Source organism: Aptenodytes forsteri, unplaced genomic scaffold (assembly GCF_000699145.1).
Source record: "Aptenodytes forsteri isolate BGI_AS27 unplaced genomic scaffold, ASM69914v1 Scaffold687, whole genome shotgun sequence".
Classification (NCBI taxonomy): Eukaryota; Metazoa; Chordata; class Aves; order Sphenisciformes; family Spheniscidae; genus Aptenodytes; species Aptenodytes forsteri.
Genome location: NW_008794708.1, coordinates 104618 through 123105, shown reverse-complemented (window position 1 = coordinate 123105; position 18488 = coordinate 104618). Strand labels below are relative to the sequence as shown.

The 18488-nt window shown below is 50.5% G+C and overlaps 1 protein-coding gene across 1 annotated transcript in view; it reads left to right on the top strand.

Moving 5' to 3' along the window:
* Positions 1 to 2537: 2537 nt before the first annotated feature.
* Positions 2538 to 18488, top strand: part of AKAP8 (A-kinase anchoring protein 8) — a 31475-nt gene continuing 15524 nt past the window's right edge. The window contains exons 1-14 of the mRNA XM_019470589.1: positions 2538 to 2580; positions 2813 to 2995; positions 5250 to 5288; positions 5980 to 6012; positions 7724 to 8012; positions 8859 to 9465; positions 9874 to 10018; positions 10661 to 10707; positions 11350 to 11383; positions 12783 to 12879; positions 13545 to 13686; positions 14328 to 14421; positions 15344 to 15474; positions 16248 to 16343. Of these exons, the coding sequence (XP_019326134.1) occupies positions 2538 to 2580; positions 2813 to 2995; positions 5250 to 5288; positions 5980 to 6012; positions 7724 to 8012; positions 8859 to 9465; positions 9874 to 10018; positions 10661 to 10707; positions 11350 to 11383; positions 12783 to 12879; positions 13545 to 13686; positions 14328 to 14421; positions 15344 to 15474; positions 16248 to 16343 (1980 nt within the window). The remainder of the gene's footprint in view (positions 2581 to 2812; positions 2996 to 5249; positions 5289 to 5979; positions 6013 to 7723; positions 8013 to 8858; positions 9466 to 9873; positions 10019 to 10660; positions 10708 to 11349; positions 11384 to 12782; positions 12880 to 13544; positions 13687 to 14327; positions 14422 to 15343; positions 15475 to 16247; positions 16344 to 18488) is intronic.

Sequence of the window (18488 nt, the reverse complement as noted above, 5' to 3'; positions counted from 1 at the left end):
TGCTCTTCCCCCTCGGATACCCGCCTCAAGCCGTCCAGGGGGGTCTTTCCCCCCCTGAGGTGTTTTTCTCCTCTCTGGTATAACGGCAACTGGCAAAAAGGCATCAAATGAAGCGTAAGGGAGCAGGTGAGAACTCTCCGTAACGCCGGCGAGCGTCGAAACGGTGGGGAAAGGCTGTTGACGTCGTCAAGCTTCGTTCGCCAGCGTGGGGAAGTGATTTGTGAGGGAAAAACCCCGTCCTCCTTCATCAAAGCACTAAACGGCGTTAGCGTCGGCGCGCTCTCCCAGCTTCTGGTTTTTAACGTCTCTTTCAACTATGAAACGAGGCTCGCGGAGGTGGAAACTGAAAGAAAGTCGCCCAAATCGAAGTTTAACAGATGAATATCAGTTGTTTAAAGTCCCTCGGTGAAGTCTATTCGGACGCGAGACGGCGGCGTGTGGGTAAATGCTCCCAGAGCTGAGCCCGACAGCCCGGATCCTTTCCCCGCTGCGCCAGTTTTGAGCCCTCCCTCCTCTTCCCGCCTTGAATTCACGCTTCGCTTCCATTTGCGTTGAGGGACGTGAAGGTCCCGCAAAGGCGATTTTTAACTCCCTGTTGAAAACGCTTCCTTGGTTTCCGTAACGTAATTATGACTGTGGCAGGATTTTATAAATAATACAGCAGCGATGCCGTTTCTGCGCGTGTTGTTATCAAGTTCCTAATACCCCGCACGTCGCTTTTTCTGCAGGGGTCATTCATAATTCATCCCGACATCAGACCTGTTGGCAAGTTGCTCTTTCCAGGTTCCCTCTGTCTCCGCTTTCAGCTTGGTGGAGATCTGATGCCCGGCATCTCTTTCGTCATGCTTTTTAAAGTGTTTTGTCAGTTCTTCAGGTGTAAAAATGAGGTGAGAAACTACGACAGGGTCAAAACCACCCTAAATGTGTGTTAAATCATCCTCTAGAGTGCTGATTTCTCTCTACTGAAAACCGAGCGAGTCCGGATGAGCGACTCGGAAGAGTTTAGGCAGCTAAAAGTTATTCCTGAGAAAGATTTCGTTGGATTCGTGACGTTAACGAGTTGCCTAAGAGCTGGGATCTTCCCTTCACCTTGCACAACTATTAATAAATTAAAGCCGCTGAGCGTGTTGCAGCTTTAGAGAAGTTTTGTCGTGGATTTTTACCGTTATATGGTATAAAAAGGAATGAGTTCTTACAGTTCTTGAATATTTGGGGTTTTATAAATAAACCTCAGGTGTGGCTGGCTCAGCTTAGGACCAGCCCCTTTGTTTTTAATTCTCTGCGTGTTGAGAATCGTACGGTTCCACGCGAGTGGCTTTTTGAGGAGAGCACCCTTTACAGTCAAGCCTTGCGTAGGAGTGTGTGATTTAGAGATTTAATTTAAATACTTTGTGATTCCAGCAGAAGACAAGCTTTATTCTCCCTGCATAAAGTCCTTTGTTGAAATCAGCGGGAGAACCTCAGACCTCTGCTTTCGGAAGGAATTGCCTCCTGGGCCCCCACTTTTTTTTCTGCAGGCGTTAAGCTTAATTTCTCAGCGCTTCACATAGGCTGAACGACGTAAATCTCTTGATGTTGCTCCGTCATCTCCGGATTCGTGCTCCGCTTGTACACGCGTGCGGAGAAAAATGGTTCTCAAGCTTTTCCCCCAGCTCAAGGAGCGCTGTCTTGGGAATCGGCTGGGAACCAGGACACACGGTGCATTCAGCTCGGTAAAATTCACCGCTTGCTCCCTTCCGAGTTGGTTTTTTTCCCCGCTCTGCACTTTATTTCGTGTTTATTTTCCCAAGAGAAGGCGATGACGATTTATTCCACTGATTTTTTTTTTCCCCTCCTGGGGGATGTTTACGCTGCTGCAGAGCTGACGGATACAACCTCTGCTCGTTGGTGCAGAGTCATTAATACCCAAGTGTCTCCTCTAGTGGGTTTTTTACATAATATTTAGTTTCAAAATCAGACGTTGAACTCTTAATTACCACGTTCTTAAGTTGTACTGGAAGCTTGAGATCTTTCCTTAACCCAGATTTCTTCATTCCTTGAAAGGGTATGATAATCGTGGTAATACCTATGTGAACGTAACGTGCCCTACGTCTCAGCAAGCCCAACGCCAGCGTGTACGCACGGAACTTAAAAGCGGGGAGCTTTATCCTATAGAATCTGGAGGTACAAAGAGGTGGGAACTCTCTTTGGCTGAAAAACACTGTCGATCTTTCCTTAACCCAGATTTCTTCATTCCTTGAAAGGGTATGATAATCGTGGTAATACCTATGTGAACGTAACGTGCCCTACGTCTCAGCAAGCCCAACGCCAGCGTGTACGCACGGAACTTAAAAGCGGGGAGCTTTATCCTATAGAATCTGGAGGTACAAAGAGGTGGGAACTCTCTTTGGCTGAAAAACACTGTCTTTCGGGCCGAGCAGCCTCCGTTTTCCTGAGGTTTTGTTCTTCATTCCTTGAAAGGGTATGATAATCGTGGTAATACCTATGTGAACGTAACGTGCCCTACGTCTCAGCAAGCCCAACGCCAGCATGTACGCATGGAACTTAAAAGCGGGGAGCTTTATCCTATAGAATCTGGAGGTACAAAGAGGTGGGAACTCTCTTTGGCTGAAAAACACTGTCTTTCGGGCCGAGCAGCCTCCGTTTTCCTCGAGGTTTTGTGCTGGGGCCAGGCTATTTTTGCCTCCTGAATTAATGTACCCGAGGTTTTATCAGAGACGGCTTAAAAATCGAAGGAGCGGAGCTCGCTTTTGATCCGACGTCTGTGTGTGGTCGTAAGCGCGAGGGCTGCTGCTATTTTTGGCGCTGCCAGTTGAGAAACGGGGCGACCTGCCCGGAGAAAAGCTTCCCTGCGCTGGCTTCGCTTTCTCTTCCCGTTTTTTCTCCGGCCGGGAGCTCGGCGTGCGCTGGGATGGTGCCTGTGACAACCAGGGGTTTGGTGTCCCTTGGCGTCACTCGGAACGATCGCGTGCGCTCAGCAGTTTGTTTGCAAGAGGTGAGTTAACGTGCTGGAGGAGGGAGCGTTAACATTGACTGTGGATTTAAAGTCAGGCTTTGGGGTGGCTGCGGTCGATGGAGCGGAGGGTTCGTCCTTGATTTCTGTGCTCTGTCTCGACCTGATCCTTCCCACCGGCAGCTGGAAAACCGCATCCCGGCGCCATCCTGCTCCCGCTGGAAAGCGAAGCTGAGCGGCGAGTGCCTCGACCTGCCAACGGTGGGAGAGGAAGTTATTCGGTGATAAGGCTCCGATTCAAAAAGGCGTTTACGTGTTGCAGTTCCTGTTTTGCTGGCGCTGCGGTTTCTATAGGAGTTCAAAAATACAGCGGTCACCATTTTGCCCGCGATTTCTTTAGGTTCTGTGTGCTTAAGGTGACTGCCCACGAAAAAAATAAAGCCGTTAAGAGGGAGAGGGGTCCTGTACGTCCTTGGGGGGGTGTTAGGCGGGTTCGGGCAGGGAGCTGGGGGCTGCAGGAGAAAAGCTTTGTAAAATCAGGGGCTGTCTTGAAAAGTAAATGTTTTGCAAAATTGGGGGCTGTTGCCAAAAAGGAAAAAGTTTTTGGAAAAGCGGGGGCTGCCTCCAAAAAACACAAGCTTTGCAAAACGGGGGGCTGTCTCCAAAAGTATAAATGCTTTGTAAAAGCGGGGGCCGCCTCCAAAAAACGCAAGTTTTTGCAAAATCGGGGGCTGCCACCAAAAATAGAAAAGCTTGACAAAATTGGGGGCCGCCTCCAAAAATATATAAAAGCTTTGCAAAATCGGGGGCTGTCTCCAAAAGTATAAAAGTTTGGCCAAATTGGGGGCCACCTCCAAAAAATACAAAAAGCTTTACCAAATCGGGGGCTGCTGCCAAAAGTGCGTAAAAGCATGGCAAAATCGGGGGCTGCCTCCAAAAATAAAAAAGCTGTGCAAAATTGGGGGCTGCCTCCGAAAAAGACAAGTTTTTGCAGAATCGGGGGCTGTCTCTGGAAAATAATGTTCTGCGAAATTGGGAGCCGATTCCAAAAAGAAGAAAGCTTTGTAAAATCGGTGGCCACCTCCAAAAATGTAAAAGTTTTGCGAAATCGGTGTCTAAGGCGCAGAAAAGCAGCCTAAACCTTCAAAGAAGGAAGGAAGGAAGCGGGCGTGTGTGATTTTTGGCTCTTCCTCAGCTGGGGAGCGTTTGGAGGGAGATGAGCCAGGAAAGAAATGCAGAGGAGTTTGGGGTGATAGAGCGGGTGTGGAAATAATTCGGATCCGCAGGAAGCCGGGCATCGGTAGTTCTGCTTGTGGACCAACTTCTGTTTCTGATCAGAATAATAAACAAAGATGGGAAAAAAAAAATGGTTCTCCTGCAGAGAAATGGCAGCCAAGACTCTTGGAAATGTTTTCAGCGCAACACCCAGCGTATGGCTTCCGATGTCAAAACTTAACGTAGACGATCTCAAGGTTTCGTTGCAGCACGGAGTTTATTTATCCCAGATGAAGGCGTTTGCCGAGCTCTTTGCAGCTCTTGCGGGGATCGCTGTGGTGCCGGGGATGCGGATCCCACCCTGGAAACTTCGGAAAAGGTTTAAAAGGGAGAGATGATTTATTTTGGCGAGAAAAACAGATCACGGCAGCTGCTGTGAAAAGAAAAGAGCGGGTGAAGTGCGGCGGGAGCTCCTGCGTGTCGTGGCCCTTTGCTGCTGCTTCTACCTGGGCAAGTGCTTCGTCCTGCCGCTGTTTCAGAGTGAGAGACCGGAGCGAAGCCGCCTCGTTAGCGTAAATCTTGCAATTAGTGCTGAAAAGTGGAGGGAGCTCGGTTTTCTTTTATTGGCTGGTATAATGGCAGTACTCACCTGGGATCACGTACAAGGATATCCGATATTCCCTAGGAAAAAGGATGCTTCTGCTGGCGTAACGCAATCAAAACGTCCGTTCTCGATGCCGGTTCCGTTCTTCGGATGATTTATCCCGCAGATTTTCTCCTGTATAAATGTAGCTTTGCACCGTCATTACGTCAAGCACCTCTTAAAACTGATTTCTCTTTCAAAACACAGTGGGGTTTTGTTGTTTGCTTGTTTGGGTTTTTTTTTTTAATTCAAAACATCTCGTTGACCTTTAGATTGCTGAAACAATCTGAAATAAAGCATCGGGCAACCTTCAGGCTTGGTGGTTCCCAAACAATAAAAAGCCCCAGCGCAGCTGTAATTATTGGTTCTAGGGAAGAAACAAATGCCGTGATAGCAGCAGAGGCGATCCTTCTAACAGCGCCATTCTTTTTCTTGCAGGTTATGGCACCTGGAACACTGGGGCCACCAACACTCCAGGTGAGTCTTGTGTATCTAAAAATATACCTAGGGAATTGCAATTTTAGCGCAGAACTTATTTTTTTCTTCTTTCTAGCCAGAGTAGCGTAATATAGAAACAGCTTTTGCAGCCCGCCTTCTCCTCTGCCTGCTTTAGTGACTGTCTGCTTGGTTTTTTTGGTAAGAGCTTCCTCCCTCATCTCGTGATACGCTCCGATTCCCGCCGTCGTACGCTGGAGGAACTGGTCGCAATCTTGCGTGTGATTAATAACCTGCTTCGCTTTCTCTCCTGAGATTTATTAGCGCTGCGAAACGAAGCGTGTCCTGGGGTATTTGGGAGTCGGGGCTCTCTCCTTTGAACTCCTTCCCAGCCTAAACAACAGTAGAAGCAGCGAGAGGCTCCTGAAAGTGATGGTTATAACGAACGTATTTGCTTTTGCCGTGGTTTTGCTGCTACTTGAGGGTTTTTATTGAATCATTTGAGTTGTTTTCAAGTGCAAATACTTGAACGTGTTTCAAAAAACATATTAAAAAAAGCCTGTATTATCCATGTCATTTTCATAATTGGCTCTTGGAAGTCCCAGCTTCTTTCCCGTTCTGTGCAAAAGGATCCGTCGTTTTTACCAGCGATTAAACGGAATTATATGCATTTAGTCTCTGAACTTTGTTGCTTTTAGAGCTGAACCACTCTTTTTCTTTTTGCCCCGTTCAGGTACATACGCAACGAATGCGACGAGTTGGCAAGGTACGTGCTAAAAAAACCTCTTTTATCTCCGGGCGTTGGGGTGCCCTGCTCAGTCTCTCGAGTTGGCTGCAGCGAGCGGAGCTGTTTTCCAGCTCGTAAACTGCCTCCGCTTGGAAGTTGGTGTGAAGTACGCAACGCCGTGCTTTTAAACCGCTCCTCCTCGCTAATCCATTTATTTATTTCTACCTTGCTTCCGCTTTTACTTCTGCGAAGGGAGCAGCTCTGTCGTGATGACTGGCAGCCGTCTTTTCCTTAAAGCAGAGAAATTAGCGCGTGGATGGGAACAGTTCATTTATTTCACGTCTCCGTTTCTCTTTTGAGCTGGGACAGCCCGATGTGTGCATTAATAAAATGATTTTACTGAGACGATACCGTTTTCCCCTCAAAACCCAAGGCTCGCCCTCGCCATTCTGGCAGCTTGACGGTACACAAATGCACTTCTCGATGAGCAAGCTGGCGCTTCCCCAACAAAACATGATTTGCTTTCACTAATAAACTTTCCCTCTCGGAGCAATTAGTTAATTGGCCTTGATTTGGGTCCTGTGGCTGTTTTAAGCCGGTCTTAACACGTTCCCAAGCAAAAGCCCGAGATTCTTTCAGAAAATATTATTTCTTTGGTCCTCACAGTATAAAACTGAACGCTGCACGTTGGGCTGTGGATTCCAACCTCCCAGCTCAAGTCATTGGTGAAAATGAAGGATTTTTTTTTTTTCTTCTATTATTCCTCTTTTTTGTAAAGCCTGGGCGCCCCTGTTGAGGACTCGCGCCCCGTTGTGCTGGGTATTGTGCCGACGCGGAGCAGAAAGGCTGTTCCTGCTCCGGAGACCTTCTAATCTAAATAAAAACACAAGTTGCAGGCAGGCGGGGGGGATACAAAGACACGATGAGGCAGTGCCGGTCAGCACAACCGGCATCGGCACACCGGCGGCCGTAATGATGTCAATTTTATCGCAGGCGTCACGGGAAAGGAGAATTAAGGGGGATTATTACGGCGGGCACTTTAGGAGAGCCCTAGGAGCGATACAGTGAAGGGTTTGGCAGGTCAGAAGCAGCGAGAGGAAGCTTGCCGCATAGCTCGGGGCACGTGTGTCTCTGCCCGAGTGATGACGGATTCGAGCCGGGGCTGTAGAGTTGCGACAAGGAGTGTCGGGAGCGCGTGCGCATCCCTTAATCCGGATCTCGGGATCGCGTGAAGCGTCCGGCAGCTTCACGAGCGCGGCCGCAGCACGTTGCTTTTTCTGCCGCGCCGTGGTATCTTGCCACAAGGCGCTCTCTGAATACAACTCGCTGCTTTGATTTTTCTGATTTAATTTATTTCATCGTGGTCCTTTTTTGATGGATACGTGACGACATCCCCGGCAGCGCATCCGCTTTGTGTTCTCTTGTGTCGTTTTGCGGCACCGTGCGACGTAAACGGGGCTCAGGGTCCCGCAGCGTGGACTTGAACTTGTTAAAAAATCACAAATACAACCAGCAGCGCTCCGTTTCTGCAGTTAAAATCACCCAAAGGAGGAAGGTCCTTCCGCTTTTAGGGTTGGGCAACAAGAATCTTTGGTATTTCTCATTTTAAGAAACCGGATTTCCTTGAAAGGAGGTAAAACCCAGCTGCAGCCTTGCCTGGTAGAACCTGTTCGCGTCTAAACTCTTCCTCCGAGTACCCGTGTCTTTATAATACTGTACTGATACCGATTTTATTTTCTTTTCCTGCCAGGTTATGAAGGCTACGACTATTACAACACCCAAACCACCGCCGCTAATACAGCGGCCACGTACAACTACGCCGCAGCCGCTGCCACCTCCAGCAGCTGGGAAACACCCAAAACTTCGGATATGAGCATGAACGCCGACGTCAACGCCGCCATGCCCGTCGCCTCGTACGGCGCCGAGACTTCGGCGAACGAGAACTCGGATTCCATCATAGCCAAGATCAACCAGCGTTTGGATATGCTGTCGAAGGAGGGCAGCGGTGGGACAGGGGAGGGGATGGAAGATCAGGAGAGGTGACTATTCCACTTCTTATTTATTTTTAATAGTAAAAAAATAATGGCTTTTAATCGCTATAAGTTCGGATTAAGCTGTTCTAATTGCGTAGGCACGATCCAGCGTTCGTTCCCTGGAAAACGAGCTTAACTGCTTATTTTTCACCTGTCCTCGTGTATGTGCGCACGTGCACTTACATATTTTTTATATATATCTCTCTCTCTCAAACATGTCAAACTTGACGTACGCATCAAGCATTAAAAGCGACTTCCCTTGTCGATTCAATTCCTAGATTTTGCAGAAGGTTTTTTATTTATAGTTTTTAGGTTTCTTAAAGTATACTTTTCTTCTGTGGCCTTTTTTCCTCGTGGCTGCCCGGTAATTTTTTTTTTTTTTTTCTCCCCCTGGGTTAAATTACGCCGGTCTGGAGAGTTGTTTCATGTCGGTGTGTGTTTTGCTGCTGAAATAGTAATACAGATCTTGGCAAGAATTACTGCATAAGTGAAGTTTTGCCTGGTTTTTTAGCTTTTACCTGGGGCAGCTTTAGGGATCTGCTTTTCCGCCAGCAAAACATAATTCAGAGTGGTTCAGTGCTATGAAGTTGGTGAAGTTACAACATCTCTGAAGGATTTCTGTTCAGATACTCGTGCAGAAAAGCACAGTTCTTTGATATTTATTTAATTTCCTTGAGACTAGGGAAAAGGTGGAGTGGGATGCAGAAAGTGATCGGTACGCAGGGTTTAAAAATATTTTTATCCCATTTTTCTGGCCAAAACCGTTTGGGTTGTGACAGAAACGGATGCAAACGCCTGTGTGATGTGCACGGATGTTATTTTAGCTGCTGACCGTTGTCTCCTCCTGCGCAGCTCTTTCAGATTTGAGTCTTTCGAATCATACGACTCGAGGTCTTCAATGAACGACCGCGACGTGTACCGATCCGGCTACGATTACGGAGAAGTCGGAACCGATCGGAACGATTCCTTCGGGAGCCAGTTCGATAACCGCAGGGATCAGTCTCGTAACCGAGGAAACAACTACGGCCTCATCCGAGGACGGGGTCAAAACCGCGTTCAAAATCGCGGGCGTCTAAACGCTTTCAACCGCACCGACCACTTCATGCCCTCCTCCAGCTCCGAGCGCCTCTCGGCTCGTTGGAACGAGTTGAACTACATGGGTGGGCGCGGGATGGGGGGTGCCGGATCCAACAGGCTCCCTTCCCTCTTTTCCCAAGCCCTCGTTCCCGACTACGGCGACTACGGAGACTACGGAGATTACGGCGACTACGGCGACTATGGGGATTACGGTGATTATGGCGACTACGGAGATTATGGTGACTACGGAGACTATGACTATGGCATGATGGGGATGTCGGGCATGGGAATGGGACGGTATGGGAATATGCCGTATGGAATGGGGAGGCAACGAAACAGAGACAGGATGGGTACGGTGCCCTGGCACATGAACGCGCTCATGGTAAGTCGTCGCCGTCGTTTTTGGTTTTTTTTCTTGCGAAGATTGCTTTTTGCTTGCCTCGGTGGGTCGGCTTCACTGTTCAGCTCTACTGGAGAAGCACCCGTCTTAATTCCCGTTGCTTCCACCACGGAATAATTTAAATCTTCCTGGATAGAGCAGAGGGTCACCAAGTTTGTTTAGACCCATTTGCACGTAAAACAGAGCCTCTGAATGCTTCCCCCATCCCAAACCCGCTCTCTAGGGGCGCTAACCCAGCTATAAAATCCTTTTATAGCCAAAAATAAGTCTGCAGGGTCACAAGAATTTCAACTTTTTCAGGAGGTGTAGCAGATGGGTGGAATACTTTGATTTTTAAGCTTTTTTTGGTGCCTCAGGTTGATTGATACAACTGATTTCTTCCCACTTTAGCCCAAGAGAAGAGGTTTCCGAAACCGTTCAGGAGGGCGATCGGACGGCGAGGGAGGAGGACGCAAGCGAAAACAGTCGCAAAGCGGAGATGAGCCGGACAGCAAACAGGCGAAGACCGACAGCGAAGGAGACGACACCGAGAACGGTACGCGCTGTCTTCACCCGCTAATATTGGCCGTTTTCCCCCGTTTTGAAGTGGTTTATCTTTCAGCTGACTGACAGTTGTTACATTTCAAAGCTGTGGTATTTTTTCAGTCGTTAGCGTTGTTATAATACGCCTGCAAGTGCCCAGGCTTTATGATCTGTGCGTCTTGTGGCCTGGGACAGAAAATTTAATGCCCGAGGTGAGCATTGTGAAAGGAAGGACAGAGTTTGCAGCGGAGATTGACGGGCAAAGAGAAACCAGCGAGCCGGTTGCGATCTTTCGCTGGGGTTTTGAGCCGTTATCGCAGTACTCGGTGGTTTATTAGATAGCGGTGGGGCCCCCCTTGGAGTGTTAAGTGGGAGAAAAGAGCCCCCAACACCAGCTGAATGGTTTTTCTTTTGTGCAGCAGATGAGGGCGAAGGAGAGGAAAAATCAGGAGATGAAGCTCAAAGGTGTAAGTTTGCAGCGGAGATTGACGGGCAAAGAGAAACCAGCGAGCCGGTTGCGATCTTTCGCTGGGGTTTTGAGCCGTTATCGCAGTACTCGGTGGTTTATTAGATAGCGGTGGGGCCCCCCTTGGAGTGTTAAGTGGGAGAAAAGAGCCCCCAACACCAGCTGAATGGTTTTTCTTTTGTGCAGCAGATGAGGGCGAAGGAGAGGAAAAATCAGGAGATGAAGCTGACAAAGGTGTAAGTAACTCTTTTTTTATCAGCCTTTGTGGCAAATGTGGGAATATTTAAGCACTCGAGCGATTTCCTTTGCTTTTTTTGACGGCGCTGAGGGTCAGAATATTTAAAATCGCCCAGAAACAGCGTTTTGAGCCCGTATATTGCGGAGGTATTTGCTCCTCATAATTCCCCCACGCCCTTCGGCAGGGATCGCCGGCAGAGTCGCTTGCACCGAGGTGCCTGAAAAGCACTTGTGGTGGAAAGGTTAGGATCCTGCGCCTGCAGTTCTGCTTCTGGCGAGGCTCGTTAGGGCTAAATTCCAATTAGTGGTTGGCTTCTTCCCTCGTCGCTCGGTTTGCCGGGTTGGGTGGGGGTTGTTGCCATTTGTTTTACTTGCGACTGCGTGTAACCTTCGGTACGGTGTTCCTCGGAGCGGCGACTCAGCTGCCAAGTATTTAAATTTTGATAGCGAGAAGCGATACTTAGCGGCGACGTATAACCTGATACATGGAAAACAACTGTTTTGTAAACACTTAGAAAAATGGACATTTAATCCCCAAATGACCCAACCCTTCGCCCGCTCTGCGGTCTGGCTGGGTGGGCCGTGAAACCTCCAAACGGCAGTGAATAACACCGGCGTCTTTTTGTGTTTCTCTTTTCCAGGAGAACGGGAATTGGGGCCGTTTGGCGGAGGAAGGTAGGGTGTTACCACCCCTCACGCAGTCCTCCTGGACTAATCCTACTCGGAATCCATCTGTTTTGCCTCGGGGCGCTACCGAGAGCTCGGGTTTTTTTTTTTTTGTTCGGTCAAAAGCTGATGCAGCTCCTGCTGTGACCTGTTAACCAGTCCAGGGCTCCGGCGCCGCCTGTCCTGGCACAGAAGTGCCGCGCTGGTTAGCAGGGGAGCACCAAAACAGTTTCGTTTCTTCTGGGCTTCTCGGCGCGGACGGTTATCGGATATTAGTTTATCTTCCTGCCCTGCTTGGAGGACGGCGGTGAGGATGCACACGTCTCGCAACGGGGCAGAGCAAAAATACCGTAAACTGAATCATTTTCAGTGGAGGCTTCAGCCATGAGCTGAACCTCGTTTATGTTTGGATTTTTTCAAATAGATGGGACTATGTCAAGGCCGATGGAACACTAATTTAAAACCCATGTGGTCTAAAGTAGCTGGAACCACTTCAGCTGGTTCTGGATCGTAACTTTCGGAAAAGATACATCAACCCCTTGTGCCTTCTGCGTTAGAGTGACGTGAGGAAAACCACGCGTGGGACTTTGGTTGCCACTTGTCAGTTATTCTCAGGATTGAAACGGAGGTGTCGTTGGATGTTATCATTCTCGTTTAAGCCTCCCTCTGACGCCCGGGTCTGGTTTCCGGGCTCCTTTACCTGGAAATGTTGCAGGTGAATTATTACCCGAGTCCTGTGAGGCTGACAGACCTCTGACTCGGAGACCCCAAAACACTGCAGGGATCAGGTCAGCTGAATCTTTAGGGGGTTTTTGTGCTTTCCCGGTAATTATCGAGGAATTATTGGGAAGGCGACGTGAGGAGCATATCCAGAACTGCCCCAAAGAAGCAGAACTGCTACTCGAGCACTGCTAGCATCTCCGCTGTTTTTTGTCGCTTAACTTTCTCGAGGAGCTTCTTCAGCCTTGTGGAAAATAGATGAACGGGGAAAAAAATGAGAATACGGGGAGAAGTAGCAGCCCCTTCCGAGGAAGGGAGATAGAGCGGTGTCTTTGCAGCATTGTAAAAGTCAGGACTCCTTCCACTCTTTCCACTAACGGCATGTCCCGTCGCTGCCTACGAAGACTTTGAGTTGCTGTGGGAAGTTCGGGGAGCTGGAGGAGAGGAGGGTTTGGGTTTTACGACGACTGCTGGAGACCTTGGAAAGAGGCCGCCGCTTCCCCGCGGTCGGAAGCTGGCTTGGGAGAGGGGGAGCTTCCCGAGACCGAAAGAAGTTGTGACTTCCCGAAGCTGAGAGTGAAGAGGAAACCAAGGGATTTGGGTCCCAAAATACCTCAGCCGGCGAAGCGGGTGATTGTGGACACAGGAATTCTGATTGATTATTTTTTTTTTCCCCCCTCTCCCCTAGCATCTGGAGATGGCTGTGAAGACGACGATGAGGAGGTGAAAAAGAAGAGGGAGAAGCAGCGGAGAAGGGATAGGATGCGCGATCGCGCTATGGACAGGTAAGGAGAGTGAAAAGCCAGTCCGTTCCTAGCACTTCTGTGAATAATACTGACCGAGGGTATTCCTCTGCACAAATGTGGGATAAATCTGCTGGGGGATCGTCTTTTGGGGCTCTGCATTCTGATTTCAGCAGGGTTTTTTTTTCCCTTTTTAGTGTGTTTTATGACTGTTTTTAAGATGAGGAGGATACTGTGGTGTTTAATACGTAGCTCAGCGTGGAGTTACAAGTTCAGAAGGGCTTTTTAGGTGGCTATATGTGCAGCCTTGCTATTAAAATAATACAATAAGTGATCTAAAGACAGACTGACCAGCGAAGGCGGCACCAGCGTTTCTGTACCTCGGGGCTTTCCCCCACCGGGGAGAGGATCTTCACGGCGAAGAGTGCCGATTCACCTCCTGCCCTGTGAATTGGTCCGGTTGCTTTTAAACTCAGGCAAGGTTTTCGCGTCCGTAGCGTAAAGTTTTATGGAGAAGTAGGTGCTGTTTAATCCGTGCAGGTTCTACAGCGATTGTAAAGGTCCAAGGCAAAGTAAAATTGCGTGGAGTGGCGCTTGGAAAAAACTTAAGATAGAAAAGTACAACGGGGGCGGTAACGGTCGCAACTTCTTGATGTTCTCGTTAAGCTGAGCTCGTTCCTCACTTGCGGTACGACTGCTCTGTTTAGGATCCAGTTTGCCTGTTCCGTCTGCAAGTTCCGCAGTTTTGAGGAAGAGGAGATCCAGAAACACCTCCAGAGCAAGTTTCACAAGGAGACCTTGCGCTACATCGGCACCAAACTCCCGGATAAAACGGTCGAGTTCCTGCAGGTAGGTGGGTCGCCTGGAGTTAGCTCAACCCTTCCCTGCATCCCTGCTGGGATTTCCAGGCTGAATTTGGGATTTCCAGGCTTACACGGGGACGGGGAGGGGTTACGGATTCATCCGCGTACAGCCCCCTGCTTGGTTGGCTCGCGTCGCTGCTTGTTAGCGCATCACCTGATGACATCGCTTGGCATGACGCGGTTTCTCGCGGGTTTTCGTGTTGGGAGGGAAAGTTAATGGTGTGAATTTGAACAGAAAGGCCAGAAATTAATATTCCAGAGATCGTCTTTGCCAGCTCTACATCTAGAGCTGAGGAAGGAGAGATGAGAACTGAGGCATTTCATTTTCTGGATGACCAGTGTTTGCGTTTTGGGGGCGTTTTTCAAGGATTTGGGGTCTCCCACAGGGAATCTGATGGTGACGTGGGAACAGGTTTCTGTTTGGCTCCGATTTGGATCTTTTCCGGCTCTTGCTCTGGTAGAAATGGCAGGGGACGGGGAGGGGAAAACACCCGGCTCGCCTAGTTAATTCACCAACCGCGGCCTTCCCCGTGGGTTTTCCCTGGAGAGCTCGTTTCCCTTTGGAGCTACTCGACCGTCTCGGTGCGTTGCGTGGAGGACAGCGAGTTTTGTCCCCTTCCCTTCTAGGAGTACATCGTCAACAGGAATAAGAAAATCGAGAAGCGGCGCCAGGAGCTGACCGAGAAAGAGGGCGCAAAACAGAAGCCGGATCCTTTTAAGGGTAAGCGTCCGTTCTGCGTCCAGAGACCGAGCGAGCGTGCAAGAAAACAAATAAATACCGCTCCCAAAGAGAGAGCAGCAGCACAAACGGGAAGGATTTGGGCGACTCGGCCTCGGGTTCCGGGTGGTTTTTTTTGCCAGCTTTGTGAAATACGTCGTCTTGGCGGGGAAGGGGGAATACCCATCCTCACGGCAGTTTCTCAAGCGGCCGATTCGTGAGGCTCGTGCGATGTCGGAGATACTAAAATGAGGTAAACGGGGAAAAACTCCCAGGAATTGTTGTGTTTTGTGGCTGTTCGGTTAACGCGGCTGGATCCTGCGTTCGCTTTTAACGTTGAAAGAAAGCAGCGAAGTTGATCTGTTGTGGCAAGAAGCGTGACGGGGAAAAAAATCCGCTTAGCTTCGTCAGCGTGCCTGCAGCACCCGGCCACGTCTGTGCTGGGAGTGATGAGCGGAGTTTAGTTAAGCCAGGCGTCGGCTATAAAATCTTGCAGGCAGAAAACCTGAGCCTAAGTAGGGAGGAGGAACGAACCCAGGGCTGGGGGAAGAGCGAGTTGTCCCTTCCACCTCTATTTAAATACTTTTTTGGAGAGGCAGGCTGGTTTTGGGAGGAAAACAGCCTCGGTAAGTCGATTGCTGTGTACCTCGGGCTGTTAGCCCCGTCTCTCTTCCTCCTACGCTTGGGTACTGCATCGGTACGATCTGTTTTAGAGCAGAACAACTCTCCTCCCCGTCTTAGAGCAACGTATGTGATTTTTTTATTTTGGTCTCTGAAAGCAGAAACTGGAAGGAATATGGGTGCTGAATTAGCGTGTTGGCCGTGACGTGGGGTCGTTAGAGGGGGTGGAAAGGCGCCCGCGACGTTAACCGGCCGAATGTCTCATTTGTTTGGGATTTTGGCTGACGCCTCGTCGTCGCTGTAGGTATTGGCCAGGAACACTTCTTCAAGAAGATCGAGGCGGCTCACTGCATGGCGTGCGACATGTTAATTCCTGCGCAGAACCACCTTCTCCAGAGGCACCTGCGCTCTGCCGATCACAACAGAAACCGCAGGGTAAGCGACCCTGCTCGCTTCCGAACTGGAGCGTTTCGGCTCTGCCGGGGCGAGGGGATGCGTCCGGGCGCTCGAGGTTTATTTGCGGCTTCTAAAAAAACCTTCTCGTACGGTCTCGGATCGCACCACGAGATGAAGCCCGCCGGCCGGGGAGCTGTGAGGGGTTGTGGGATGCCTGCGGACGGGCTGTGCGGGGTTTGTTCTTCTGTAGGGAAACGTGAGCGGATGGGAAGTGGGAAGGTGAACAGAAAAAGTGATACTAAAAGGGAGATCCGATGTGCAGACTAAACGCGTCCTCTTTCTAAATTTGCAGTGCTCGCTAGAAATTAAAATTAAAAATTGCCTTTGAGGGCGCGTGGGGAATTCGTAAGTGAGACGTAATCGATGTCTAAATTGGCCCAGGCTGGAGCGGGGCTTTGGACGTTGCAGACGGAGACGGGGTGAGCTGCGGTGAGCGCCGCACGTCCCTCGGGGCGGTCTTCGTCTCCTCTGTCTTTGGGCGTTTGGCGTGAAACGTCGCTGTCCTGGACTTGATCTTGGGATATCTGGGGGACGTTCCAGCTGCTGGTGCTGAAGCACGTCTTTCTCCCGGGCCCGTGTTAGCGGAAGAGATGCGGGTGCGCCCCTGCATCCGCCGTTTGTGATGTTCTCTGGGATCTGAGACCAGGCTTCCCAAGCCCTGCAGAGGAGGCGGGGATACGACCTCTCGAGCCAAACTCCTCGTTGGAACTCTTCCCCTTTTGAACTGACCCCGATGTTCGGTTCCTTTTCAGATGGCTGCGGAGCAATTCAAGAAAACCAGCTTACACGTCGCCAAGAGCGTCCTGAATAATAAACACATCGTAAAGATGCTGGAAAAATACCTCAAGGTGAGTGAACGAGAGAGTCGGCAACTCCTGCCGAGTTCCCGGAGCAGCGGGGTCGGGCTCCGCCTTGGTCCCGGAGCAGCACGGAGCCGCGTCTCGCCGTGTGCTGCGTGTCGGTGACGGGACGCCTTGCTGCGTACGGTGGGGAGAAGCGTAGGTTCCACTCCGCTGCCTTTTTATCTCTAAATCTTGGGTCTGGTTTCTTTTCTTTGTAGGCGGTTTACCACTTCTCGTGTTTTTTTGGGTTGTTGTTTTTGTTGTTGTTGTTTTTTTTTTTTTAATTTATTTAACTCGCAGACTGTACCTACCGTCATTCCCAGGCGCGTGTAGGTCAATTACGAAACAGTCCAAAACGGAAACGTAATTAAAGAAACCAAAGTAGCAAAAAGGAACTCCGGTTCCCCAAAGCCGCCCCTCGAGCTGTGGCCTTGGCCGGGGGGGGGACACGCCAGGTTCCCCCCAGTGCAGGGGAAGCCAGCGCTTGAGTCCCGCCGGGATCGAGTCCGACGTGGGTGGCTCCTGGCCCACCCGCTAATCCTGCGCCGGGGGGGGAGGGAATTTTTCCCCTGTATAAAGAGCCGGGCTCCGCGGCGTTCCCGGCGGCTCAACCAAATGACGGAGCGCCCCGAGGAGGGGCGCATCCAATTCCCGTGAGTTGAAACACCCTCCTTAGCCCCCGCCTCCCCTCCCCTTTTTCCTCCTCTTCCCTTGGGAAGTGGCAGAGGACGCCCCAGCCGATCTTCAGAGCCGAGACGGAGCACGAGGAGAGGTCAGGGTAGGGTTCGCTTAAGCCCAAACCAGCGTTCGGAATTACAGAAAGAAGCCCGGAAGGCAAGCGCAGTCTTCAGAGCACGGGGGGTAATCCGCTCCGTGCGGGAACGCCGCCGAGCGAGCCAGCCGGGGGGATGCCCGCGGCCTAACCAGCGGGGGGTTTATGCCCGGCATAAAGCGCCTCGCGGTAACCGCGGGTCCGGAGGCGGCGTGGGTTTAACGGGCGAAGTCCCGCATCCGAGAGAGAGGAAAGGTCGCAACCTCCTCCGCCAGGCGAAGATGAAAAAGAAGCGCTTTTGGCTACTTGCTTGTTCCCTGGGAATCCGGGAGCAGCCCAGGATCCGGCAGGAGAACCCCTCGTTTGCGAACCTGGCAGACGAGGGCAGGCAGATGCCCACACACACACCCCGCCCCCCCCCACGGGGGAGCAGATGTTTCCCCCGTCCCACCGGCATCGTGGGTTTATTTTTGGTCTAAACCCGGACTGAGCTAGCTCTCGTCATGCCCCAGTCTCTGCTAAACTCTAGCAAAAAAAAAAACCCAAAACCAAGCCCCAAAATAAAAAAAACTGCGACTCCACCCTCTGGGTCCGGTGAAAAGAGACTTTGAGCTGAGAGTTTGTCGGCGTAGGACGGCCGTCTCTCCCCTCAAACCGGCCTCTCATACACGTTGAACAGGAGGGTGAGAGAAAAACCCTGCGGTACCCCACAGGAGAAAAGAGAGAGCGAGCCCTCGGGGCAGACGAGGTGCAAACCTCTGGGATCTCTCAGTGAAATTAAAAAAAAACCAAAACACACACAAAAAAAAAAAAAAAAAAAATATATATAAACCCCCCAAAAGACCGGAACCACTCAAGTGCAACTCCGTCTACCCCTGCCAGGGTCCGCAGGCACGTCCACATCTCCTCATGATCAACGGTATCAAAGGCTGCCGGCAGATCTAAATGAATCAGCACGGGCGCCTGACCTTTGTCCATCGGCAGGAGGAGATCTTCGGATCCATCCCAGCACGGTCTCCGTATCATTCCCAGGTGCAAAACCAGACTGAAAAGGGGTGGAGGAAAATCTGAGGATTCCAGGTAATGCCAAGAGCCGCCTCGCCATAAACGTTCTCGGCAAACCTTCCCCCAGAAAGGAAGGCCGGAGACGCAGGGCGATTAATTAATCAAGACTTGGCCGCATCAAGAGATGATTTCTTGACCATCGGCCTAAGGATTCCTCCTCGGAGGGATGGCGGGACACCTCGCCCTTCCCAAGGGAAGCCGTGACAGTCTCCACCACGAGTGGACTTCACATCCCCCGGTAGATTTTACCGGCGATAACGGACGTTGGGGTCCAAATCGCGAGGTAGAGCCCGATAGTTTTATATCCCACACAC